Raw genomic sequence first — 27,734 nt, 5'->3', positions numbered from 1 at the left:
AAACTGGAAACATTTACATTCCAGGATTAAGTGCTGCATGGGTTAAATTTTACCCCATTAAATGGGGAAAAAACCTCAAGACAACCACCAATAACATTTAGAAGTAAAAGTGACTTGACAACTCAGTATTTCCCCCAAAAGTTTTGTTTCACATTGTTGCCGACCGAGTGATTGTTTTTCCTCGGGTTAAAATTCGACAAACATTTTTTTTTAAGCGTCTCGATTATTTAATTATTTTTTTTGGACTCTGTATATCGGTGCTGGTTCTGCGGCGGCGGCGGCTGTTTGGAGGTGGAGTCGGTTAAGGTGCTGGGGTGATCGTGGAGCCTGTGCCGGCTCAGCCTGTGTCCATCCCCAAGCCTGGATGCCTTTTCCCGGGGCATGTGCTGGCTTCGCTGAAGCGCTGCGGCGGAGCGACCTGCAGCAATGTGCCCGCTGGCTGCAGCAAGACCCGGCTGTTCTTAGCGCCAGAGGTAGGGCACCAAAAGCCAGGTCTGAGTCTCAGTACACTGCAACCTTCACCTGCACAGCTCTGGCTGGCTTATTACCCCTCAGATCTGGGGAGGACGGGTTGGCATTTTTTTAAACCCACTAATGCCAATGCAGTTCCTGTTTGGACATCTTTCTTCCCTGCTTGGCTTTCTTCGGCCTGTTCCTGCTGTCAGCACCATGCTCGGCTTGAGTCTCAGCTCCCCCCACGCTCTGTCAGTTCAGTGCATTGTCAGAACCTGGGCTGTGCCGGATGTCTCATTGGGGTTTTGTAAAAGGGGTTTTGCTTGGGAGACAATGAGGAGAAACTGGCCGGTGGGTCGGTAACCAGAGGACACAGATTTAAGAGAATTGGTTAAAGAAACAGAGGGGGGATGAGGAGATTTTTTTTTTAATACAGCGAGTTCTGATCTGGAATGTGCTGCTCAAAAGGGCAGTGGAAGCAGATTCAATAGTAACTTTCAAAAGGGAATTGGATAAATACTTGTAAAGGAAAAATTTGCAGGGCTACGGGGATAGAGCAGTGGGAGTGGGACTAATTGGATAGTACTTTCAGAGAGCCTGCACTGGCAGGATGGGCCGAATGGCCTCCTTCTGTGCTGTGAGATTCTATGGTTCCCAGTCAGTTGGGCTCATCTGGGACAGGAAGTTGAAGCACTACAATTAGCCTCAGTGCCTGTGGGTGGGAGAAGGGGGTGGGGGAGGAGGAAGAGGAGGTGGAGGAAGAGGAGGAGGAGGAAGGGAAGGAGGAAGGGGAGGAGGAGGAGGAAGGGGAGGAGGAGGAGGAGGAAGGGGAGGAGGAGGAGGAAGGGGAGGAGGAGGAGGAGAAAAGGAAGGAGGAAGAGGGGGAGGAGGAGGAGAAAAGGAAGGAGGAGGAGGAAATAGAGGATGAGGAAGCGGAGGAAGAGGAAGAGGAGGAAGGGGAGGAGGAGGAGGAGGAGGAGGAAGAGGAAGAGAAGGAAGGGGAGGAGGAGGAGGGGGAGGAGGAGGAGGAAGGGGAGGAGGAGGAAGAGGAAGAGAAGGAGGAGGAGGGGGAGGAGGGAGGGGAGGAGGAAGGGGAGGAGGAGGAGGGGGAGGAGGAGGAGGAAGGGGAGGAGGAGGAGGGGGGAGGAGGAGGAGGGGAGGAGGAGGGGGAAGGGGAGGAGGAGGAGGGGACGAGGAGGAGGAGGGGGGGAGGAGGAAGAGGAGGAGGAGGAAGGGGAGGAGGAAGGGGAGGAGGAAGGGGAGGGAGGGAACAAGCCAGACGTGAACAGGTGTGAATTTCGAGTGCAGACAGGGACGTGTTTGGTTCTGATGCCCTCTATGGTTAGAAAGCCTTGCTGAAACTGGCCTCATGACCAATGTTCCTTTTAAGCTGCGTAGTCACGTGGTCGTGAAGCGCTCTGCAGCTCCCGCGCAGCCGGCTCACCAGCTTTTAAATAGGAAAAACCGGGCATGTGCGGCATTTTGAAAGGGTCGCAGCCCCTTAAAGGGGCCGCACACCCCCAAAAAAATTAAAGGGAATATTGCTGGTGACCTTTGGCTGGATTGCCTGTATCTGTGAGCCATAATCCAGCAAGAGTCAACACCTTCGGGAGTGGGGTAAAAACAGGGGTGGGGGGGGGGCAGGACTTTAGTCGGGTTAATTTGCCACATGTATTACTGCATAAAAAATTGAACAATTGGAGGTGTGATCTAACTCTAAGAACCTAATACTGGTCTGATATACAGTCAGATACTGGTTATCCAGCGTGGGCAACACCTGTTAGGCAAATGAATAATTCTGGAAACTAATTGTATATTAATTCCAATTAATTAATTAAACAGCACTAAATCAGCAGGGAGACTGAAATACAGTACATTAAATATATACACAGAGGACAGGCTGGTTTGGGTAATCAACCAATTTAGATAACTTTTTGGATAGACAGTTTCTGACGGGGAACAAATGCTCCTGTATTTTGAGGTTGGGAGACTATGGCCTAGAAATTCAGTTGGCGCCGCGCCAGGGCTTTAGCACCGGAAAGTTAGCGCCGGCGCTAAGTCCCCCTGCGCGCGCCAAAAATTCAGTAGCGCCGCGCCCAAATGGCTGCCGGCGCTACTGAAGGGTGTTTGCGCCTGAAAATGGGCGCTACCTGCCGCATTGCGGCGCTATTCCGGCGCTGCGGCGCCCGATGCGGTGCGGCAGGCTCGGGAAGTGCAGGCCTCCTCCTTCAGTTAAGGAGGAGCTGCCTGCACCCGCCCGCTGGCCGGTAAAATCTTCACAAAAATGAGCCCGGCACCTCGGGGAAGTGCCGGGCTCGCAGCCCAGAAGCATCTGTTCCGCGGGGGGGGGGTGGAGGAGTCCGGGGAGGGAGGTGCGGGCAGGCGGCCGGCGGGAAAGTGGCCGGCCGCCGCGCGACCTTAATGCGCCGGCGCAAACTCCTGTAAGACTCGGTTGCCAGAGTCTTAGTTGCGGCTGCCACGGGCGAGGCGGCCGCAACTCAATTTCGGCGCTGGGGCCCGTCACCACGGCAACCGGGACGCTGCGCACACCGATGACGTCATCGGTGCCGGCGCAGCGCAACCGGTCTACCGCCGATGGTAGGGCCCCAGGGAATTTCTGAACCGGCTGTAAGTCCAGCGCAATGACCTCTAGCGCCGCAAAATGGGCGCAAAGCCCACTCAATTTCTAGGCCTTTGTGTTTAACTTGTTTTGATGTTATTGTCATAATTATTATTCAGCTAATTTAGTATAGCAATTGTGTTACATTACAGATCATCTCTTCATTTAAATAATCTTGCCTTCAGAACTAGAGATAACTCATGACAGGGAGGCTGTTGATACCACTCTCTGGTAGATCTTGTACCAATGCACTTGGCTAAACACTTGACACTTTTTTAAGAATGAAGGAAAGTTAAAATCACGAATAAAACAAAGTGGGTATCAGGCCAGCTGCTGATTCATGTTGTTTTAGGTTAGTAGAAACCGTACTCAAAATGGCAAGATAAAACTTGCATTTATATAGCGCCTTAACATGGCCTCAGTATGTCTCAGAGCAGAATCAGTCTCTATTATAAAAAAATGGTTGCGTCTATTTGCAACATCAGATTTCTGATTGGTCCCCTTGAAGGGCAAGACCAGATTTCTGATTGGTCCCCTTGGAGGACAAGACCAGATTTCTGATTGGTCCCCTTGGAGGACAAGACCAGATTTCTGATTGGTCCCCTTGGAGGACAAGACACAGCCAGCAGTTTGCCTAGAATGTGTAATTTGATATTGCCTGCTGGAGACAACCCTGCAATGTGTAATTTGATCCAGTCTTGCCAGACTACAGAATGTGGAAGTCTAGTTAGCTTTGTGAAGATCCTCTGTTAATAGTATTCTGCAGTTGTAATTATAGTTGTCCCTGGCTGGTAAAAAAAACTATAAGGCAGTCACAGAGATCAGACAATGATTGTAAACTGCCCGAGCTTTACTCTATGTCTCCAAATACCTCAATTGGGATGCTGTCTTGGAATACATCAAGAGCCATGTAATCCCTTCCCTCCCATCACACGATAATTTACACTTACTTGTATTACAGTTTATTTAACGTTTCCCTCATTTTCAGGGTCAAACCCAGACACAGATTAAAACGCACTGGTGTCCGATAGGTTGGACTGCAGTGGGTGTGCAGTTATTGTTGTTATGCAGACAACGGAAGCAACCAATTTTCACACAGCAAGATCCCACTAGCCGCAAATGAGATGAATGTGCAGATCATCTCTTTTAAGTGGGGTTGATAGAGGGAGGAATGTTGGCCAGGACACTCCCTCCTCTTCAAATGAAGCCATGGGATCTTTTACGTCCTCTTGAGCAGGCAGGTGGGACCTCGGTTTAATGCCTCATCCAAAAATTGGTAGCCTCGACTATTGAATTTTTATTCTCATTTCATTGCTGCTAGTGAGTGCTGTGGTACAGGGACTGCCAGTGTGCTCCCTGTAGCACCCAATAACAACAACAACAACTTGTATTTATATAGTGCCTTTAATATAGTAAAACGACCCAAGGTGCTTCACTGGAGTGTCAAAACAACATTTGACACCGAGCCACATAAGGAGATATTAGGGCAGATGACCAAAAGCTTGGTCAAAGAGGTGGGTTTTAAGGAGCATCTTAAAGGAGGAGAGAGAGGTAGAGAGACAAAGAGGTTTAGGGAGGGAATTCCAGAGCTTAGGGCCTTGGCAGCTGAAGTCATGGCCACCAATGGTGGAGCGAGTAAAATCGGTGATGCTCAAGAGGCCAGAATTAGAGGAGCGCAGAGATCACGGAGGGATGTAGGGCTGGAGGAGATTACAGAGCTAGGGAGGGGCGAGGCCAGGGAGGGATTTGATAAACAAGGATGAGAATTTTAAAATCGAGGTGTTGCTTAACCGGGCGCCAATGTAGATCAGCAAGCACAGGGGTGATGGGTGAACGGGACTTGCTGCGAATTAGGACACGGGCAGTTTTGGATAACCTCAAGTTTAAGGAGGGTGGAATGTGTACATTGTACAGTCTAACATATACAGCGCCAGTGTCATTTTACTGGCAAGTGACAGTAAAATGTTGCAAATTTGTACCAGTTGGTTCTTGGGTCATAAGTGTGAAAGTGCAAGTTATATGCTGTATTTTATGGTAATTAAAGACCAAAGATGCTGCAACAAAAGATTACATTGTGGCAGAATGGCAGGAAATTTATTGAGTGATTGACAGTCAAGTACTAGAAAATAAAATACTCCGTCTACATTATAAAACAATAAACCAGTCTTGGAGATCAGATGATTATTATAAATTGCCCGAGCTTTACGCATCTAAATACCTCGATTGGGACGCTATCTTCTAATACATTGGGAGCCACGCAATCCCCTCCCTCCCATTATAGGATGACTTACACTTGCTTGTGTTACAGTTTATTTAACTTTTCCCTTGTTTTCTGGGTCAAACTCCTTTGAGCAGAGAAGGCTAAGAGGAGATTTGATAGAGGTGTTTAAAATCAGGTCGGGTTCAGATAGAGTAAATAAAGAGAAAGGCCTCGATTTTCATTGAGCCGTGGAGTCGGGATTGGAGGCGTGCGGGGGGTTAAATTCCCGAAATCGGGGGTCCCGACCGCATCCCGCCCCCAACCCACCTCCATGCCAATTTCAAAGGAGGCGTGTACCCGCCCCGCACTGGGACTCGCCTACCTGAGGCGGAAAGGGATTAGTGCCAATTAACTGCCTGTTAACAGGCAGTTAACAGGCAGTTTTTAGCCTAATCCCTATTTTTAAGCTTGAACTGTGGGATTCCCGACGGCTCCAAACCACGCCAAGTTGGAGGAGTCGGGCCGTCGGGCTGAAGGGCTTGGAGGGGTCGAGATGTCGGTGTTCAGGTGAGTGATGTGTGCATGAGTGTAAAGGTAAGTGTGTTTGGTGTGTCTAAAGTGATTAAATAAGTTTTACATACCTTTTCTTACCTTTTCAGCCTTCCTTCCTTTAGGTTCGGGGAGTCCCTCATCTCACCGGCACAGAAAGCAGAATGGCTGCGAACTGTCAAAAGTGACAGCTTGCAGCTTTCTGTGCAGGAGAGATTTCTAACTGTGTCTGTGGAGAAGGACTCAGGTTAGAAGTAAGACTGTCAGTGTTTGACAGCTTCAAACAGCTGTGAAACACTGATATTTCATCTGTCAAAACGTCTTGACATGAAATTTCAGTCTGCGACGTCACCTGTTGCCGGGTGGCCCTTAATTGGCCTGCTGAGCCCGCTGGGCGGGCTCAACAAGGTCAATCAAGTTAAAATTGCGTGGATTAGCCGCATCTCGATGGAGGCGGGACTAGAACCCCGAAAGTTGTAGCCCCGCCTCCTTCCTGACTTCTGAATGAAAATCACCCCCAAAGTGTTTCCAGTGGCTGCAGGGTCAATAACCAGAGGGCACAGACTTAAGGTGGTTGGCAAAAGAACCAGAGGTGACATGAGGAAAAACTTTTTTACACAATGAGTGGTTAGGATTTGGAATGCGCTGCCTGATAGGGTCGTGGGTTTCGTAGATTTCAAAAGGGAATTGGATAAATACTTGAAGGAGAAATAATTGTAGGGATATAGAGAAAGAGCGGGGGAGTGGGACTAACTTGATTGCTCTTCAAAAGAGCCGGCGCAGACTCGATGGGCCAAATGGCCTCCTTCTGTGCTGTACTATTCTATCATTCTGTGAAACCCAGACACAGATTAAAATACGCGGGTGTCCTATATGTTGGACTGCAACGCCATTAACAAAACATACAAAATTCTTACAGGGCAAGGTAGATGCAGGGAGGATGTTTCCCCTGGCTGGGGAGTCTAGAACCAGGGGTCACAGTCTCAGAATAAGGGGCCGGCACTTTAGGACTGAGATGAGGAGAAATTTCTTCGCTCAGAGGGTGGTGAATCTTTGGAATTCTCTACCCCAGAGGGCTGTGGAGGCTCAGTCGTTGAGTATATTCAAGACAGAGATCGATAGATTTTTGGATATTAAGGGAATCAAGGGATATGTGGATACTGCGGGAAGTCGGAGTTGAGGTAGAAGATCAGCCATGATCTCATTGAATGGCGGAGCAGGCTCGAGGGGCTGAATGGCTGACTCCTGCTCCTATTTCTTATGTTCTTATTCCTTACTGGCCTGAGCTTGAGGCCGGAGGTTGTGATAAAACAAAGAAAAATGTTTTGGTTGTTTTTGAAGATACACAGATGGCATGATGCCCAGTATTCGCCACCTGAACCCGTCCCCAGTGGACTGCATCCCAGCTGTGGATTTAACCATGAGCAAACAGAACTTTACTGCAGAAAATGCTGGAAACACTCAGCAGGTCGGGCAGCAGCTGTAGAGAGAGAAACAGAGTCAATGTTTCAGGTCAATGAACCTTCGTCAGAACCGGAAAAGGCTAGAGATGTCACAGATTTTAAGCAGATGCATCTCTAGCCTTTTCCAGTTCTGACGAAGGGTCATTGACCTGAAACATTGACTCTGTTTCTCTCTCCACAGATGCTGCCTGGCCTGCTGAGTGTTTCCAGCATTTTCTGTTGTTATTTCAGATTTCCAGCATCCGCAGTATTTTGCTGTTGTAGAACTTTACTGCAAATGAGTCAGTTGATAACGCAATTGATCTAAAACCCGGCTTGATACGGATCATGAGGCGTTGATTGTACCTGTGACGAGTAGGTCGCACCGTGCTTCTTTCTCTTTCACGCTTTCCTCTGTAAAAAGGACCACTAGTTGGTGGGTCAGTGCTTAACAAATATTTATCACATTTCTGGTGAGGAAGCAAAATACTGTGAGGTGATCTGGCGGTTGTTTTTGACAGATCAAGGTTGGATAAACCTGAGCAAATTGATCCTGTGGATGCATTCCATACATTGTGTTCCTTATAAAGGCCCATCATTTATCATCAAACTGGGTTTTAAGTATACAGAGAATTCAGGATAGCTTTGCAATACTGCTAGGTTGCTGTTTGCTTTATGCTTGGAATATTTCCTTAACTTCATCCTATTCTTCTTCTTAGGCAGTTCCCCGTAACCGAGGATGACTTGCTTCCACATTAAGAATGAATTCTCAGGTGACTGATGAGTCCAATGCGGGACCTACAGTCTCTGTCACAGGTGGGGCAGACGGTGGTTGAAGGGACGGGTGGCTGGGGTGCTTGGGTTGACGTGCGCTCCTTCCACTGTTTGCGCTTGGCTTCCGCTTGCTCCCGGCGAAGAGACTCGAGGTGTTCGGCGCCTTCCCGGATGCTTCTCCTCCACTTTGTGCGGTCTTGGGCCAGGGATTCCCAGGTGTCAGTGGGGATGTTGCACTTTTTCAAGGAGGCTTTGAGGGTGTCCTTGAAGCGTTTCCTCTGCCCACCTGGGGCTCTCTTGCCGTGTCGGAGCTCCGAGTAGAGCACTTGTTTTGGGAGTCTCGTATCGGGCATGTGGACAATGTGGCCCGTCCATCGGAGCTGATCGAGCGTGGTCAAAGCTTCGATGCTGGGGATGTTGGCCTGAGTGAGAACACTGACATTGGTGCGCCTATCCTGCCAATGGATTTGCAGGATCTTGTGGAGGCAGCATTGGTGGTACCTCTCCAGTGCTTTGAGGTGCCTGCTGTATCCTATACTGTTTGGTACGCTGACATACCGTATTAGCATTAACTCCATTCCTCCTTAGAGGCTGTTCATCTGTAGTGTCTCGCCGTTCTGATGAAAGGTCATCGACCTGAAACGTTAAGCATCCTTTCCACTCTCCACAGATGCTGCTTGACCTGCTGACTGTTTCCAGCATTTTCTGTTTTTCTGACATAGGTACAGGAGTAGGCCATGTAGCCCCTTGAGCCTGCTCTGCTTTTCAATTAGCTCATGGCTGATCTGTACCTTGGTTTCATTTACCCGCCTTAGCTCCATATTCCTTGATACCCTTAGCTAACAAAAATCTATCGATCTCAGTCCAATTGTTCCAGCACCCATAGACTTTTGGGGGAGGTAATTCCAGATTTGTGTGAAAAAGTGCTTCCTGATTTCCCTCCTTAATTACTTGTAAGAATACTAGATCTCCCAGTGACCCTGTGGATACAGCCACCTCCTGCTATCTAACTAAGCTTTACAGGCCAGGAGGATCCCAGTTTTAGTTCCTGATTTCAGCCAAGGCAGCGGTAATGTTGCTGAACTCTGGGACCTGGGAGGAGAGACCATGAGCCAGAGCTGATCACTACCCAGTGACTCCGTGCACATGTGCGGATGTCGGGTGAGGCGAGGGTCGGGCTGGGCTGTGATTCTCCCCTTGGTTGAATAGCCTGTTGACATCCAGTGTTAAGACCAACACATGAGGACTGGCCATTTGGGCGAGGTAGGAACACAGGAAGAGTAGGCCATTCAGCCCCTCGAGTCTGTTCCACCATTCAGTTAGATCACGGCTGATCTGTATCTTAACTCCATCTACTGCCTTGGTTCCATAGCCCTCAATACCCTTGTCTGACAAAAATCTATCGCTCTCAGTTTTGACATTTTCAGTTGACCCCCAGTCTCAACAGCTTTTTCGGGGAGAGAGTTCCAGATTTCCACTACCCTTTATGTGAAGAAGTGCTTCCTGACATCACCCTTGAATGACCTGGCTCTAACTTTAAGGTTATGCCCCCTTGTTCTGGGCTTCCCCCAACCAAGTTTCTCTCTATCGACTCTATCGTATCCTATAATCATCTTAAACACCTCAATTCGGTCACCCCTTATTCTTCTACACACAAGGGAATACAGGCCTAGTCTATGTAACCTTTCCTCGTAATTTAACACTTTCAGCCCCATTCACGGTACTGGACAGGCTTGCAACAGGCAGGAAGGAAGGGCTTTCCAGAGAGGGGCAGAGGGAGAAGAAAATCTGAAAAATAATTAACATTTAACATTAACAGGTTTCTTTTGTTATTGAACAGAAATATTTGACAACTATTTCACCAAATCAGAACTGAATTCGAAAAGTTGGAGGCATGAGTCTGACTAAATGCACAAATGTTATTAAGAACATAAACAGATTTGCTGCACTTTTTAAATTGCCCCACAGCCACACTGACACACAGACACCCTGTGAGAGTCAGGGACTGGTGGAGTAAGCAGGAGGCTGTTACTACCAGTGGGAATTGGCCTGGTCTATCGCTTGAGTATCAGTTGTGGCTCAGTTGGTATCACCCTTTCCCCTAGAGTCTGAAGGTTGTGGGTCCAGGAACCTGAGCACATCATCTAAGCTGACACTCCACTGCAGTACTGAGGCAGTGCTGCACTGTCGGAGGTGCTGTCTTTTGGATGAGACGTTTAAATAAAGAAAAGGTATTGAGGGTTACAGAACCCAAGGCAGGTAGATGGAGTTAAGATACAGATCAGCCATGATCTAACTGAGATGTTAAACCGAGGCCCTGTTGACCCTCTTCCGACTGAGACGTTAGACTGAGGATTTGTCTGCTCGCTCAGTTGTGGCTCAGTTGGGATCATCCTTTCCTCTGAGTCAGCAGGTTGTGGGTTCAAATCCCACTCCAGAGACTTGAGCAGATAATCTAGGCTGACACTCCAGTGCAGTACTTGAGGCAATGTAAAAGATCTCATGGTACTATTTCACAGAAGAGCAGGGGAGTTCTCCTGGTGTTGTGGCCAGTATTTATCCCTCAACTAAAAACAGATTATCTGGTCATCTCTTCCCTCCTTTAAGATGCTCCTTAAAACCCACCTCTGTGACCAAGCTTTTGGTCATCTGCCCTAATATCTCCTTGCATGACACGGTGTCAAATTTTGTTTGATAATATTCCTGTGAAGCGCCTTGGGACGCTTAGAGGTGCTATATAAATGCAAGTTTCCTTTAATAATAAGAATGTGACCATTTTCTCTCTCGGCAGATTTTTATACTTCTCAAGTACGGTGGCATAGTGGTTAGCACTGTTGCCTCACAGCGCCAGGAACCCGGGTTCGAATCCGGCCTCGGGCGACTGTCTGTGTGGAGTTTGCACATTCTCCCCATGTTTGTGTGGGTTTCCTCCGGGTGCTCCGGTTTCCTCCCACAGTCCAAAGATGTGCGGGCTAGGTTGATTGGCTATGATAAATTGACCCTTAGTGTTAGGGGGATTAAATACGTGGGGTTACGGGGATAGGGTGGGATATGTGTTGGTATAGGGGTTACGGGGATCGGGTGGGATATGTGTCGGTGCAGGCTCGATGGGCCGAAATGGCCTCTATCTGCACTGTGGGGTTTCTGTGATTTCTGTGAATTGTTTTATCAAAGGGGGAATGATAAATCTCCGTGAACTAGATCAAATAAAAAGGAACAAGAAACTGCAAATCTGAAATAAGGATAGACAATGCTGAAAACACGCTGCGGGCCAGTCGGCATCTGTAGAGAGAAATGGCAGGTGATGACATTTCGGGTATAAAGAAAGACTTGCATTTATACAGCAGCTTTCACAACCTCACAATGTCCCAAAACACTTTACAGCCAACGAAGCACTTATTGAATGAAGTGTAGCCACTGTTGTAACGTAGGGAGCCGCGGCAGTTAAAATGCACACAGCAAGGTCCCACAAACATAATGGCCCAGTAATTCCTCTCCCAACACGTGAGTACGGACGGGGTACTCACGCGTGTGCCCGGAGGAATTGCCGGTTTTCAGCATGCACAGCGCATGCGGGGAAAACCGGCATTTCCTCTCCTCTGACCCAAGGGGTTAAGAGGCTGAACGCGTGCGCGGTATCAGGCAGCGCGTGCGACTTGGATTTCCTTTATTTTTAGAGTTGCGCATGTGTAAAGGCCTCCGGTTTTTATGCATTGAAAAACCACACGTAAGTACTTAGTTTTACAGGTAAGTGGTCTATTAATACAATTTATACATTTTTTTTCCACAGGTTTATTATTTTTAAAGAATTTCCAGTAAGGTAAGTTTAGTTTTAGCCCCGATTTTTTATATAATAATTTTTTTCAAATTTTAAAATTATTGTTTAAAATAGTTTTTTACAGTTATTTATGGTTCATTTAAGTAGTGCAATGTTTTTTTAAATTTTCTTTCAAGTTTATGTAGTGTTTTGGGGCCAGGAGTTTTCATGAGTTTGACAGCTCTCACTATCAAACTCATGAATGAACTTTTGCAACCTCCCATTGGTTGCCCTGTGCTCACGTGATCCCAGCCGGCTCATCGCACTAAGTACGCCGCTGGGTCACGCACGCACAGCGCGGCAGGACCTCAAGCGGGCCAGTGAGAGGAAATGCAATGCGGGCCAGGATTGAAATGTCAGCGCGCCGGGTAAGTGCACATCGGGGGGCTTGCACGCGCGGCAAGCTCCCAATCCTAGTTTCAGGGCCAATGATGATGATGTTGATTAAGGGATAATATTGGCCAGGACACCGGAGAGAACGCCCCTGCTCTTCTTCGAATAGTGCCTGTGGGATCTCTTTACGTCCACCTGAGAGAGCAGACGGGGCCTCGGTTTAAACATTTATTTGAAACACGGCACCTCCAACAGTGTGGCACTCCCTCAGTACTGCACTGAGATGTTAGCCTAGATATCTAGGCTCAAGTCTCTGGAGTGGGGCTTGAACCCATGAAGTTCTAGATTTAGAGGTGAGAGGGCTAGCAACTGAGCCATGACTGACACCTGATCGACACTACATGAAGGCCACCCCGCCCCTGAAACGTCACACCTGCTGTCTGACCTGCTGTGTATTTCCAGCATGTTCTGGTTTACTCCCATGAAGTACAGCCTGAATGAATTTAAACAGCAGATAAATTAGTACCAACCTTAAGCAACAGGGAGGAAATATTGCTGTAAGAACTCACTTTTTATTGTGTAAGTGTTTCTAGTTTTCCCATTATTGCTCGAAGAAACCTAAATTATTAATATCTCATACCAAAGAGCAACAAAAAGCTTTTAAGCTTGTCAAACTAGGCTAACAACCCTGGAGTAGAAATTACTCGGTACAATATTTTAGCAAATTGTTCAACGTGTTTGCATGAATTTTTTAATGTTATTTTAACAAACCCAGGAACCTATTAAAACAGCACACTGGGGAATTTCATCTAAGCACATTGGTTAAGCTGTGGCTCAGTGGGTAGCACACTCGCCGCTGGGTCAGAAGGTTGTGGGTTCAAGTCCCGCTCCATGGGACTTACACCATTTAAATCCAGGCTGACACTCCAGTGCAATGCTGAGGGAGTGCTGCACATTCGGAGGTGCCGTCTTTCAGATGAGATGTTAAACCGAGGCCCTGTCTGCTCTCGCAGGTGGACGTAAAAGATCCCATGGCACTATTTTGAAGTAGAGCAGGAAAGTTCTCCCCGGTGTCCTGGCCAATATTTATCCCTCAACCAACATAACAAAAGCAGATTATCTGGTCATTGCTGTTTGTGGGAGCTTGCTGTGTGCAAATTGGCTGCTGCGTTTCCCACATGACAACAGTGACAACACTTCAAAAGTACTCCATTGCCTGTAAAGCGCTTTGAGACGTCTGGTGGTTGTGAAAGGCGCTATATAAATGCAAGTCTCCCTTTCAAAACAGAGAAAGAGCGTTTCAAGCCATTCCCTTTTCCTGAAATTCTACACACTGCTGGCTCACTGGTATTTGTGTGACAGAGCTGGGTTATATTGAGCAGAAGTGCTCAAAAATGTGTCGGCACCGAGTTTATTTAGTTTATTCAACAACAACAACTAGTATTTATACATTATCAAACAAAATTTGACACTGAGCCCTGTAAGGAGATAATTAGGACAACTGACCAAAAGCTCGGTCAAAGAGGTAGGCTTTAAGGAGCATCTTAAAGGAGGAGAGAGAGGCGAAGAGGTTTAGGGAGGGAATGCCAGAACTTAGGGCCCAGGCAGCTGAAGGCACAGCCGCCAATGGTGGACCTATGAAAATCGGGGATGCTCAAGAGGTCAGAATTGGAGGAACGCAGAGATCCCAGAAGGTTGCAGGGCTGGAGGAGGTGATCTTTTTAAGACCGATGTAACATGCAGCATTTTCAGATTATAAGATTACAATGTGAAATGTCGATGATGTTCACTTGTTTTAACTGGGGCACCAAGAAGAATCTACTCCTGTTTTAATTCTGTCATTTTGCGCACAAATAATTCAAATTATTAATTAATTTGAATTAAGCAATTTAATTCAAAAGCGCTTCACTTTTTGTACTCAAGAAAGCCTAAATGAATGAGTAATCTGAATCAAAAGACTTTGAATTAAAAAGAGTGCACTGTACTTCAAATCTTTTGCCTCTGTGAATCATGCCTGGCTCATGACTGGACTTTTGTAAAGTCAATGTTTCACCACAAGATGGCAGTGTTCTATGCTGTTGTGATTGGGGCAATAATCACATCGCCGAGAGTTTGCTCAAGGTGAGTATCCCACCTCTTCTGCAGCAGAATGGCCTACTGTTCCTTTCCAGCGTTTGACCACAATTTATTCTGCGTCATGGGGCACTCACGCAAGCCATTTTTATTACAATACAGTGAAGGCACTTAAATGAATAGCTCACTTAAACGAGCAAAATAGTGCACGTGGGAGGAGGCTCGTGTGGAGCCATTTGGGCTTGTTTCTGTGCTGTAGATACAATATAACTCAGTGTATCCTTTGTATCTCCTGATCATTTCCAGGTTGTTTAAACTTATTGATTGGCCTTAACAGTGAGTCTCAGCCTATAGCTCCCCACCCAACCCCACTCCACACCTCGCCTGTTGTTTTTTAGATAGCTTTGATGCTCCTTACATAAAAACATAAGAGGAGGAGTCGGCCATTCGGCCCCTCGAGCCTGCTCCGCCATTCAATGAGATCATGGCTGATCATCGACCTCAACTCCACTTTCCCTCTCCTGACCTCTAGCTGGGTTCTCCTGCCACTGCCTGTCTCTCTCAGCTTGTTGCTGCTTTCTACCCCACACATCCTCTGACTGCCCCCTCCCCCCTCGAATGAATTAAAATGGAGCGGCAGTCTGTCTCTGGGTGAGGGGGGATGTCCAACTTGTCGACAGAACAGCTGAGGTTAACTTAGCTCAAGCTCTGGTATTTGCCTCACTCTCCTTGGCAACCGTTTCAAAAAAATCGATCAGCCACTCATCACCCACTTCCCCAAGCAGAGGAAACGGTCTCCGTGTGTCCTCGTGTTGGCCTCCCACTTCTTTCTGCATTCAGTAACATTTTTCTGTTCCCGCTCTCCCGAGGTTGGAATGGCTTCACCCCGCTCCACCATGTTGCGTATCGTGGTTACAGGGAGTTGGCAGATCTACTACTGGACCACGGGGCAGACAGCAACCTTCCGAACGACGCGGGAGAGACACCCTTTCATTTTGCCTGCAGGCGAGTATGGATTCCTGCGCACAGGACGGTCAAATACATAAGTCTGAAGCCTCACTGCGGCCAGAACAAAATGGCAGCCAGCGGTAACTGGGGCAACCAGTGGGGCCATTTACATTGTCCCTCCATTTATAATCGCAGCACTGCTTCTGGGGGTCATGGTGCGATATAAATGGAGTATTAAACAACACTTGGACAGCCTGTCAAAGGCCTTTGTCAGAACTAATGGAGCCATTGCACACTTCATTCTCACTAATATAGGAACAGGAGGAGGCCATTCAGCCCCTCGGGCCTGTTCCGCCATTCAATTAGATCACGGCTGATCTGTATCTTAACTCCATCTACCCGCCTTGGTTCTGTAACCCTTAATACCCTTTGACCTGAATCAGTCATTCATGTGGAAATGACTTATGAAATGATACTGGGCGGCCTGCTGGTCGCGCTGTCCAGGGAGAGTAGGAGAGTATAAATACTCGGGCATGGGCCCAGCTTGCTCAGGACATTCTTTAACAGGAACTAGTGAAGGACACAACTAGATCTCCATGTTGAAAAACAGTTGATTAAAGCCTTGTTTAATACTCAGACCAAGTGCCTAGTAGTTTTCTTACATCACCCTTGCCCAACAAAATCTATCAATCTCAGTTTTGAAATTTTCAATTGACCCCCCCCCCCCCAGGCTCAACAGCTTTTTGGGGGGAGAGAGTTCCAGATTTCCAGTACCCTTTGTGTGAAGAAGTGCTTCCTAACATCACCCCTGAACGGCCTGGCTCTCATTTTAAGGTTATGCCCCCTTGTTCTGGACTCCCCCCACCAGAGGAAATAGTGTCTCTCTCTCTACCCCTAATATATTTGCAGGTTTATTCACACTATGCCCGTAGATATGATTAAAACCAATGTCTTTCCTTCGCTGATTGCTTTAGGCGTGGGGAGCTCTACATTATGGATCGGATGGTGAAGAAAGGAGCAAATGTGATGGCACTGGATCACCAAGGGAAGACCGCGCTTCACCAGGCCGTGTCCGGCGGCAGCGTGTAAGTGTTGGGTGGGTGGGTGCCATGTTTCCGTGTCACATTCCGGTACACATTTACATAACCGGTCACAGGCGTGCGACAACTCCCCAGAAACCGCCTCCAAAAAATCCCCACCCACTGCGGCAGTTTTATCCCCAGGAGCGGCAGAATGGGGCGTGGCCGAGGAAATCAGCAAGGGTGCGCGAGTGTGTACACTCTACGCCTGGCTGTACCCCTGCCAAATACCCGGTCCGCAGAATACGCAGGCAGAAATTGATACTGAACTAACCATAATGCCTGATATGTGCAGATCTTCTGTCTGCTCGTATTGTATGTTGTTAACGGTAGCATAATGGTTATGTGACTGGACTAGTAATCCAGCATAGGCCTGGACTAATGATCTCTGAGACATGAGTTCATAAGCCCACCACGGCAGCTGGGGAATTTAAATTTGGTTAATTCAATAAATCTGGAATTAAAAAAAACTAGTATCAGTAATGGTGACCATGAAACTATCGGATTGTCGTAAAAACCCATCTGGTTCACTAACGTCCTTTAGGGGAGGAAATCTACCGACATTCCCTGGTCTGGCCTATATGTGACTCCAGACCTAGCAAATCACTCAGTTGTACCAAACCAGCATGATACACCACATGGACTGCAACGGTTCAAGAAGGTGGCTCACCACCACCTTCTCAAGGGCAACTAGGGATGGGCAATAAATGCTGGCCTTGCCAGCGACGCCCACATACCGTGAATGAATTTAAAAAAAAATTAGAGTGAGGAGCTGCTGACACTCGGAGTCGCTAATTGCTGTACGTCCTTTGAGTTTACAGCCAGGCGCTGTCAAGAGCCACTATTGTGTTCGTTTGGCTTAGCTGGTAACACTCTGACCTCCGAATCGTAAGGTTGTGGATTCAAGCTCCACGCCCGGGTCTGAGCATGCATTCTCAGCCTGCGCTCCCATGCACTGCTGAAGGGGCAAGTCCTGCATTGTTGGTAAGGGCCAACCCCTGGCTGAGATGTTAAACTGTTGCTTCCTGCCGTTAGCACTGGGAGAGGGAACCCAGCCCCGTGCGATAGGTGCCTGACTGAGTGGCAGCAGGGAATGAATGGTAATAGCGAGAAGCTAACGAGGCGAGCAAAAAGCTGGGAGTAGTTGCTTTGGAGCGGTGGGAAAGAAGGGGAGTGTTAGCATTCACTGAGGGTTAGTGGGGAGAACGTAGAACATAAGAACATAAGAAATAGGAGCAGGAATAGGCCACTTGGCCCCTCGAGCCTGCTCTGCCATTCAATAAGATCGTGGCTGATCTCGGGCTCAAAGCCACTTCCCTGCCCGCTCCCCATAACCCTTCACTCCCTTATCTTGTAAAAAATCTGTCTATCTCCACCTTAAATGTATTTAATGACCCAGCCTCCACGGCTCTCTGGGGCAGAGAATTCCACAGATTTACGACCCTCTGAGAGAAGAAATTCCTCCTCATCTCAGTTCTAAAAGGGCGACCCTTTATTCTGAAACTATGCCCCCGAGTTCTAGATTTCCCCACGAGGGGAAACATCCTCTCTGCCTCTACCTTGTCGAGCCCCCTCAGTATCTTATATGTTTCAGTAAGATCACCTCTCATTCTTCTAAATGAGTATAGGCCCAACCTGCTCAACCTTTCCTCATAAGTCAACCCCCTCATCTCAGGAATCAACCGTGTGAATCGTCTCTGAACTGCCTCCAATGCAAGTATATCCTTCCTTAAATAAGGAGACCAAAGCTGTACGCAGTACTCAAGGTGCGGTCTCACCAATACCCTGTACAGTTGTAGCAGGAGGGAGTGTGCCAGCATGAACACTGTGGATGGGGAGCAGAAGAGATTCAGGATTGACACTGGAAGGGGCAGGAGGTGCCAGCATGAACTCGGGGGCGGTGGGGTGCGAGTGCCAGCTTGAACTGGGGAGTGGAAGAAAGGTACCAGCTTGACTGGGCTGGAGGGGGAACAGGGACCAGGCTGCCCTCCTTGTGAACCGGTGGCACAGGGGGAAGTCTCGGTCTCGACGTTGCGGACCGGCACTCGGCAACATCACCACGTTGCCACGGAAACACACCGCTCCAGTGCGTTTACCAAGTCCGTCAAGACTGGCAGCAGCCAGGACGACCCAGTGAAAAAATGGGTCCTCCTCGCCCCCTTAGTCTAACAACCTTCAGGCAGGTTTACCTGGATGTGGCCGCTGGCTGTGGGAGATCCTCGACACCAGAGCCAGTGGCCAGAGAACAATTTAAAAAACAGCCTTTGGCTCATGCGTAAGTGAGTAGAATCGGGAACGGTAGCGTGGTGGTGATGGTGGCACTGGACTGGCAACCCAGAGGTCACGAGTTCAGGTTCTACTATGGCAAGTTGTCAAATTTAGTTCAATAAATTTGTGGACTGCCATCAGGAATAAATGACCATGAAAACGGCCAGATTGTTGTACTCACCCGACTAATGTCCATCTAGGCAGGGAACCTGCCAGCCTGCCCGGTCTGGCCTCCGCACAACTCCAGTCCCACTCTGTGCGGCCTAGCAAGGTGCTTCGTTGCCAGGGGCAACTGGGGATCAGCAACTGGGGATCAGCTATAACCGCGACCTTGACAGGGTCGCCCGAGGAGCAGGATAGAGGATCAGAGCTGCGATTCCATCACTCGCCCCTGTTGTGCGTTAGTGGTTTAACAAACTCTACCACAGCTCCCCCACCTGCCTTGTCTCAGCAGGGAATCACTCCGCACTCCCTTGGAACACGGCACACCTGCACGGCCCCTGGAGATTATGTGGCTGTGGGAGGGAGGGAAGAAGTGTTTAGTCACAGTGCTCCGGTTGTCATAAGTGTGGGGCAGGCTTGATGGACCAGCTGATCTTTTCCTGTCCATCAGTGTCGTATGTTCATATGCTGGAAGTGCGAAATTTACTCTTAGATTCATCCTTGGGTGTGTAGTCCATCCTCCATAAACTTCAGCTCATCCAAAACTCGGCTGCCCGTGTCCTAACTCGTACCAAGTCCCGTTCGCCCATCACCCCCTGTGCTCGCAGACCTACATTGGCTCCCGGTTAAGCAACACCTCGATTTTAAAATTCTCATCCTTGTTTTCAAATCCCTCCATGGCCTTGTCCCTCCCTATCTCTGTAATCTCCTCCAGCCCTACAACTCTCTGAGATCTCTGCGCTCCTCCAATTTTGGCCTCTTGCACATCCCTGATTTTAATCGCTCAACCATTAATGGCCGTGCCTTCAGCTGCCTGGGTCCTAAGCTCTGGAATTCCCTCCCTAAACCTCTCCGCCTCTCTACCTTTCCCTCCTCCTTTTAAGACGCTCCTTAAAACCCACTCTTTGACCAAGCTTTTGGTCACCTGCCCAAATTTGTCCTTATGTGGCTCGGTGTCAAATTTTGTTTGATAATTGCTTCTGTGATGCGCCTTGGGACATTTTGCTATGTTAAAGGTGCTGTATAAGGGACTTGAGCACATAAAGCTAGGCTGACACTCCAGTGCAGTTTTGAGGGCGTGCCGCACTGTCGGAGCTGCCGTCTTTCGGATGAGATGTTAAACCGAGGCCCCGTCTGCTCTCTCAGGTAGACGTCAAAGATCCCCTGGCACTATTTCGAAGAAGAGCAGGGGAGTTATCCCCGGTGTCCTGGGGCCAATATTTATCCCTCAATCAATATCACTAAAACAAATCATCTGGTCATTATCACTTTGCTGTTTGTGGGAGCTTGCTGTGCTCAATTTGGCTGCCGCGTTTCCCACATTACAACAGTGACTACACTTCAAATAGCACTTCATTGGCTGTAAAGCGCTTTGAGATGTCCGGTGGTCGTGAAAGGTGCTTTAGAAATCCAAGTCTTTCTTTTTATATATACATTGTTGTTGTAGCTAAACACCCGCTTCACCCAAGTTGGGTTTGGCTCCCTTCCCCTCAGCTCATCTCTTCACTGCTCCTGTCTCCAGGGCCGCCATCCGTTACCTGGAGGAAATGGGACAATTCAGCTTCCGTGACCCAGACAAGTTTCTGCTGACCCCGCTGCACATTGCAGCATCGATCGGCAATGAGGACGTCATTAGATACCTGCTGAGAGACACGGTGAGTAACCTTTTAACAAGAAGGGGTGCCCCTCACACCGGCGCAAAGGCCCGCTCTGAAACTCTCTCCGAGGATTACCAGCAATTCCCTTGTTTGGCTGTGGCACCTTGTTTACAATAGAGGGACTTGCGAAATTTGGATCTGATGGTTTGCCTGCTGATTCTTAAGTTGTTAACAGCTTGCTGCCTTTGTTCACATCAGTATTATTATTAAGGAAGTGGTATCAGAAACATAGAAAATCATAGTACGATTAAGCAGAGTCAACATGGCTTTATGAAAGGGAAATCGTGTTTGACAAATTTGTTTTTCTGAAGATATAACTAGCAGGGTAGATAAGGAAGAACCAGTGGATGTAGTATATTTGGATTTCCAAAAGGCATTCGATAAGGTGCCACATAAAAGGTTGCTACGCATGATAAGGGCTCATGGGTTTGGGGGTAATATATTAGCATGGATAGAGGATTGGTTAATGAACAGAAACAGAGAGTAGGGATAAACGGGTCATTTTCAGGTTGGCAGACTGTAACTAGTGGGGTACCGCAAGGATCAGCTATTTACAATCTATATTAATGACTTTGATGAGTGTAACGTATCCAAGTTTGCTTACGATACAAAGCTAGGTGGGACAGTAAGCTGTGAGAAGAACACAAAGAGCCTGCAAAGGGATATAGACAGGTTAAGTGAGTGGGTAATAAGGTGGCAGATGGAGTATAATGTGGGGAAATGTGGGGTTATTCACTTTCATAGAATCATAGAATGGTTACAGCACAGAAGGAGGCCATTCGGCCCATCGAGCCCGTGCCGGCTCTCTGCAAGAGCACTTCAGCTAGTCCCACTCCCCCGCCCTTTCCCCGTAGCCCTCCAAATTTTTTTCCTTCAGGTACTTATCCAACTCCCTTTTGAAAGCCACGATTGAATCTGCCTCCACCACCCTTTCAGGCAGTGCATTCCAGATCCTAACCACTCGCTGCGTAAAAAAGTTTTTCCTCAGGTCGACTTTGGTTCTTTTGCCAATCACCTTAAATCTGTGTCCTCTGATTCTCGACCCTTCCGTCAATGGGAACAGTTTCTCTCTATCTACTCTGTTTAGACTCCTCATGATTTTGAACACCTCTATCAAATCTCCTCTCAATCTTCTCTGCTCTGAGGAAAACAACCCCAGCTTCTCCAGTCTATCCACATAACTGAAGTCCCTCATCCCTGGAATCATTCTCGTAAATCTTTTCTGCACCCTCTCTAAGACCTTCACATCCTTCCTAAAGTGCAGTGCCCAGAATTGGACACAATGGGGTCGATTTTCCTGGAGCTGTCAGGCGGGGTTTCAGGCGTGTGGGGGGGGAAAATCCCGAATTGGGGGGTCCCGACACCATCCCGCCCAAAACCCCGCTCCACGCAAGTTTCAGAGGAGGTGGGTACCCGCCCCGCACTGGGACCCGCCGACCCGAGGTGGGAAGGGATTAGTGCCAATTAACTGCCTGTTAACAGGTAGTTAACAGGCAGTTTTTAGCTAATCCCTATTTTGAGGGGTTTCGTGTGGGATTCCCGACGGCTCCAAACCACGCCAGGTTAGAGCAGGTGGGCCGTCGGGTTGAAGGACTTGGAGGGGTCGCGATGTCGGTGTTCAGGTGAGTGATGGGTGCATGAGTGCAAAGGTAAGTGTGTTTGGTGTGTCTAAAGAAGTTTAAATTACCTGTACTTACCTTAACAGCCTTTCTTCCTGTAGGCGTCGGGAGCCCATCACTCAGCCGGCACTTAAAGCTGAATGGCTGCGATCTGTCAAAAGTGACAGCCTTCAGCTTTGAGTGCTGCTGAGAGTTCTAACTGAGTCTGCATAGAAGGACTCAGGTTAGAACTCAGACTGTCAGTGTTTAACAGTTTCAAACAGCTGTGAAACACTGATATTCATCTGTCAAGAAAAGTACAAGAAGGTACATAAGATGACGGAGAATAGTTCAGACGAACAAAAGAGTGATAACAACTCCGAAAGCAGGGAACTGAGTTGTCTGAAACTACATAATGTGATCACAACAGAGGATCACCGAACCATTTGGGTCACTCTCAAGATAGCAGGAGTCCAGGTAAAGATGGAATTGGACACAGGATCAGCCCTAACAGTCATAAACCGACAGGACTACGAGCGGCTATTCTCACACATACCCTTGAGAGACACAAAAATTATTTTGAAGACGTACACGGGGCAAAAAGTCTACCCCAAAGGAAAAATAAGGGTGACTGTTATATATAACGGTAAGGAAACACCAAAACTAGACCTGTATGTATTGCAAGATGGAGGACCACCATTACTGGGATGTGAATGGATCCGGAAAATACAACTGGATTGGCATTCCATACAGGCACTGACTGTGGCTGACAAAAAGGATGACGACGTCACACCTGGGCGACTGCGGGCAGCACGGTGGCATAGTGGTTAGCACTGTTGCCTCACAGCGCCAGGGACCCGGGTTCGAATCCGGCCTCGGGCGACTGTCTGTGTGGAGTTTGCACATTCTCCCCGTGTTTGCGTGGGTTTCCTCCGGGTGCTCCGGTTTCCTCCCACAGTCCAAAGATGTGCGGGTTAGGTTGATTGGCTATGATAAATTGACCCTTAGTGTTAGGGGGATTAAATACGTGGGGTTACGGGGATAGGTGTCGGTGCAGGCTCGATGGGCCGAAATGGCCTCTATCTGCACTGTGGGGTTTCTGGTTTCTGTGATCCTAACTGACGCGAAAGAAGTGTTCCAGCAAGGACTCGGAACACTAAAAGGCATGACAGCGACGATTAAAATTGAAGAAAATGCAAGCCCAAAATTTTTTAAGGCCAGACCGGTACCTTATGCGATCCGCCCAGCCGTCGAAGCAGAGCTGGAGAGTCTGGAACGTTCAGGTGTACTGTCCAAGGTAGACTGGAGCGAGTGGGCTACACCCATCGTCCCTGTGATGAAAAAGTCGTTGAGCAGCACGCCTGGGGAACCAAGGAAGGTTCGCATCTGTGGGGACTTTAAGGTAACAGTGAACCCGGTCCTTCACACCGTACAATATCCACTTCCGCGGATTGACGATATTTTCGCCTCGCTATCTGGAGGGAAACGCTTCACTAAGATTGATCTGGCCCAGGCATATCTGCAAAAATGGAGGTAGAAGAAGCATCAAAAAAATACCTCACAATCAACACCCATAAAGGTCTCTACCAATACAACCGGCTGGTATTCGGGGTGGCATCAGCTCCGGCTATTTGGCAGAGGGCAATGGAACAAGTCCTGCAAGGGATCCCAGGGACCCAATGTTATTTGGACGACATCCTGGTCACGGGCGAAAATGACAGTGACCACCTTGCCAACCTGGAGTAGGTGCTCACTAGATTGCAGGAATATGGGCTCCGAGCTAACCGCCCCAAATGGGAGTTTTTTAGAAAACAGATCTCGTATTGTGGCCACGTTATCGATAAAGAGGGGTTACATAAGTCCCCAGAGAAGATTGAGGCAGTAGTCAAGGTTTCAGCACCGGAAAATGTGTCACAACTGAGGTCGTTCCTCGGGCTGGTAAACTACTACCATAAGTTCTTGCCAAATTTGTCTACAATACTACACCCACTGAACACCCTACTGCAAACTGGGGTGCCATGGAAGTGGAGTGACGAATGTAGACGAGCTTTCCAGAAGAGCAAAACACTAATCACATCGAAAGAGGTATTGGCCCATTACAACCCGGCATTACCAATTCGGTTGGCATGTGATGCGTCACCCTACGGCATTGGAGCGGTGCTGTCGCACAAATTCTTGGACGGCTCAGAGAGGCCAATAGCCTTTGCATCACGATCACTAACCTCAGCCAAGCGTAACTACGCCCAGATTGACAGGAAGGCCCTCAGCCTAGTGTGGGGAGTGAAAAAGTTCAATCACTATCTGCACGGGCAGAAATTCACCTTGCTGACTGATCACCAGCCTCTTGTCTCCATTTTTAATCCGAAGAAGGGCGTTCCGGTGATGACTGCGCAACGACTACAAAGATGGTCACTTTTTCTAGGGGCGCACCACTATGAGATTGAATATAAGGGCACGAAACAGCATGGAAATGCTGATGGGCTATCATGCCTGCCACTGCCTACTGCGGAGGAAGCACCAGCAGTGGATCCTGTCGAAATATTCCATTCGACTATAGTTGAATACCTACCGGTAACTAACGCTTGTATCGAAAAGGAAACCCGAAATGACCCGACACTGTCTCGGGTATATGATTTGACGGTGAAGGGATGGCCAGCACATGGCGACTCACTGTTGCCAGCATTCTTGACAAAGAGAGAACAGCTGTCAGTGTGCCGGGGGACCTTGATGTGTGGATCCCGAGTGGTAATTCCACCCAAGTTAAGGGAGAGAGTGCTCAATGAGCTTCATGAGGGTCATCTGGGAGGGGTAAAAATGAAAAGCCTAGCCAGAGCTTGTGTGGTGGCCGGGAATCGATAAACAAATCGAGGACCTGACCAAGAACTGCTCAGGATGCCAGAAAGTCCAAAATGCACCACCACAGGCCCCTCTACACCCATGGGAGTGGCCCTCATCTCCATGGCAATGGGTGCATATTGATTTTGCTGGTCCATTCATGGACTCAATGTTTTTAATAGCCGTGGATGCGCACTCGAAATGGCCTGAGGTCATCAAAATGTCCTCCACCACCACGGAGAAAACTATTGCAGTCCTACGGACCATTTTTGCCAGGAATGGCTTGCCAGAACAGATTTGCTCCGACAACGGACCACAGTTTGTGTCCGAAGAGTTCCGGAGTTTCTTGAAAAAGAATGGGGTAAGGCATTACACATCCGCCCCGTATCATCCAACCACAAATGGATTAGCTGAGAGGTTCGTACAAACCTTTAAGAAGGCAATAAAGGCTATGTACAATGACAACATTCCGCTGCAGCACAAGGTGGACAATTTCCTGTTCGCCTACCGGAATGCGACACATGCAGTCACCAACCAGGCCCCAGCCATGATGTTCTTTAACCGAAGGTTAAGATCTCGCCTGGATTTGCTCAGACCAAACGTACGAAGAGATGTTGAGAGTAAGCAATTCCAGCACATCCATGAGAAGCCAACAAGGAGCTTCAATGTAGGGCAACCAGTCTTGGCCCGCGACTACCGAACAGAAAAATGGCAGCCAGGAACGATATGCACACGGCAGGGCCCACTAATGTACACAGTGGACGTTGGGGAGAGCATCGTGAGACGCCATGCTGACCAGATCCTAGAGTCACAGGAACAAGTCAACCCCATGCCTCGGCCATACGTACCTGGTGATTAACCCGACGTACAGGTCGCATCTACCCCAGAAACAGTAGCATCGGAAGCTGATGAACCAACCGACAACAGGGGGCCAGAATCGCCTCCGCACCAAGAGCAAGACACTCAGGAAAGGCGCTATCCAGAAAGGATCAGGAAACCTCCCCAAAGACTGAATATATAAATAGACTATTTTCAGCTAATGTTGCATGTTAAAAGTGTTAATTGTAATTAGTTTGATATTTAATTGTTAAATGAGTGTTATGGTACTGTTAATCTAAAAGGGGAGGAATTTTAATGTATATACCTTTAAGGGGGGAACTACCTTTTACAGCTCATGTATACTGCAGTACCGGCAGTGACCACACCTGTATATAGCACTGAGTAGTAATCTGTACAGATCAGTTCCCGTGTGAGCCACGTTGAGTAAACACCTGTTGTACCGTTCTCCTGCAGTCTGTGTCTTATTATACACAGACACAACAAGGTTGAAGATCTGTTATGATCTTATTGAATGGTGGAGTAGGCTCGAGGGGCCGTACGGCTACTCCTGCTCCTATTTCTTATGTAATTCATGTTGGGAGGATTTTGGTTGGGAGGGGAGGGAAGTGAGATTTACAGATAATAGAGGAAGATCAGCAACAGGTACCACACCTCATCCGGCAGGTATTTGAATTCAATTTCCTCTCGTCCTAAGTATCCTTCCTTGCTCCTGTAGTTTTAGTAGCATAGTATGGACAGTTCTAGAGTAGGGATAAAAGTAATATTGGCCTCTCAAGTAATTAGCCAAGTAATCGTCTCCTGGGAATCTCACTGCGGTTTCATCTCCACCAGTTTGTTTACGTGCGCACTGTTTTCCCCGGATGATATGAAGCCCCATCTTGCCATTAGTTTCTGCCCTTTTTCTCTTCTCTCCCCAGGGCAAGGCCCCAGTAGATGATGAGTGCACATGTCAATGCCACTCTTAGTCCGTTGCTGCCCAGGGTGGGGAGGGGCGGGGCGGGTTGGGGGAGGTACGCAGGAGTGGCAGGCGACCAGTACTTCTCCCTATTCTCCATTCACCTCTTTCTCCCAAAGGTGATTGGCAAAAGAGCCAGAGGCAACATGAGGAAATACGGTGTTACGCAACGAGTGGTTAGGATTTGGACTGCACTCCCTGTTAGGGTGGTGGATACAGATTCATTAGTAGCCTTCGAAAGGGAATTCGTAAATACTTGAAGGAGAAAGAATTGCAGGGATGTGGGCACCGTTCCCTATAAACTGTGCGGCTGCGCAGCTCTCTGCTGGTCCCACGCAGCCCGGGACCGGCCTTTGCAATGTTAAAGTTCGCGCATGCGTGGAACTGCGCATGGGCCGCGCAGCCCCTTAAAGGGGCCACACACCCAAAGAAAATTACGGAGAACATTGGATATGGGGAATGAGCCGGGCGGGGGGGGAGGGGGCGGGGGGAGGGTGCGACTGACTGGATTGCTCTTTGAAAGAGCTGGCGCAGACTCGATGGGCCGAGTGGCCTCCTTCTGTGCTGTACTAGTCTATGAGCAAGCAAGGCTGTGTCATCGCACCAACGCTCTTCTCGATCTTCCTGGCTGCAATGCTCCATCTCACCCTCAGTAAGCTCCCCGCTGGAGTGGAGCTAATCTACAGAACAAACGGGAAACTTCAACCTCCGTCGCCTCCAGTCCAGAACTAAGGTCGTCCCATCCTCTGTCATCGAATTACAGTATGCCGATGACGCTTGCGTCTGCGCTCACTCGGAGGCCGAACTCCAAACCATCGTCAACACCTTCACTGAAGTGTTCTGCCTCAGTTCCGAGGGACTGCCTAAGAGAGAGAGAGACTATTCTATGAATCTATGTGAGGAAAGGTCAGGTCTTTAATCATTGCACACAGTGATGGGGCTGAGATTAGGAACTCGGTGATGTGCAGGGTTCCCTATTCCGCTGCTCTGTGTGCTCTACATAGCGTCAGCTGTTCAAATGCAAGGGTTCATGCAAATTATTGGCAGACTTTCAGAAGATACTATTTTAACTGGTATAACACATTTAAAGCGCGCAGCAAGCCCCATTCTCCCATCACCCTATGTGCTCA

At 48.4% G+C, this 27,734-nt stretch overlaps 1 protein-coding gene across 1 annotated transcript in view; it reads left to right on the top strand.

Moving 5' to 3' along the window:
• Positions 1–240: 240 nt before the first annotated feature.
• The window catches only part of LOC147098543 (uncharacterized), a 59,319-nt gene continuing 31,825 nt past the window's right edge, over positions 241–27,734 (top strand). The window contains exons 1-4 of the mRNA XM_085970367.1: positions 241–473; positions 15,131–15,266; positions 16,184–16,294; positions 20,241–20,373. Coding sequence (XP_085826493.1) covers positions 365–473; positions 15,131–15,266; positions 16,184–16,294; positions 20,241–20,373 — 489 coding nt within the window. The 5' untranslated portion in view covers positions 241–364. The remainder of the gene's footprint in view (positions 474–15,130; positions 15,267–16,183; positions 16,295–20,240; positions 20,374–27,734) is intronic.

Source organism: Somniosus microcephalus, chromosome 29 (assembly GCF_052327205.1).
Source record: "Somniosus microcephalus isolate GS21.2 chromosome 29, FLI_Smic_1.0, whole genome shotgun sequence".
NCBI classification, from domain to species: Eukaryota; Metazoa; Chordata; class Chondrichthyes; order Squaliformes; family Somniosidae; genus Somniosus; species Somniosus microcephalus.
Note: the sequence above shows the minus strand (reverse complement) of the source record. Positions and strands in the feature narration are given on the sequence as shown.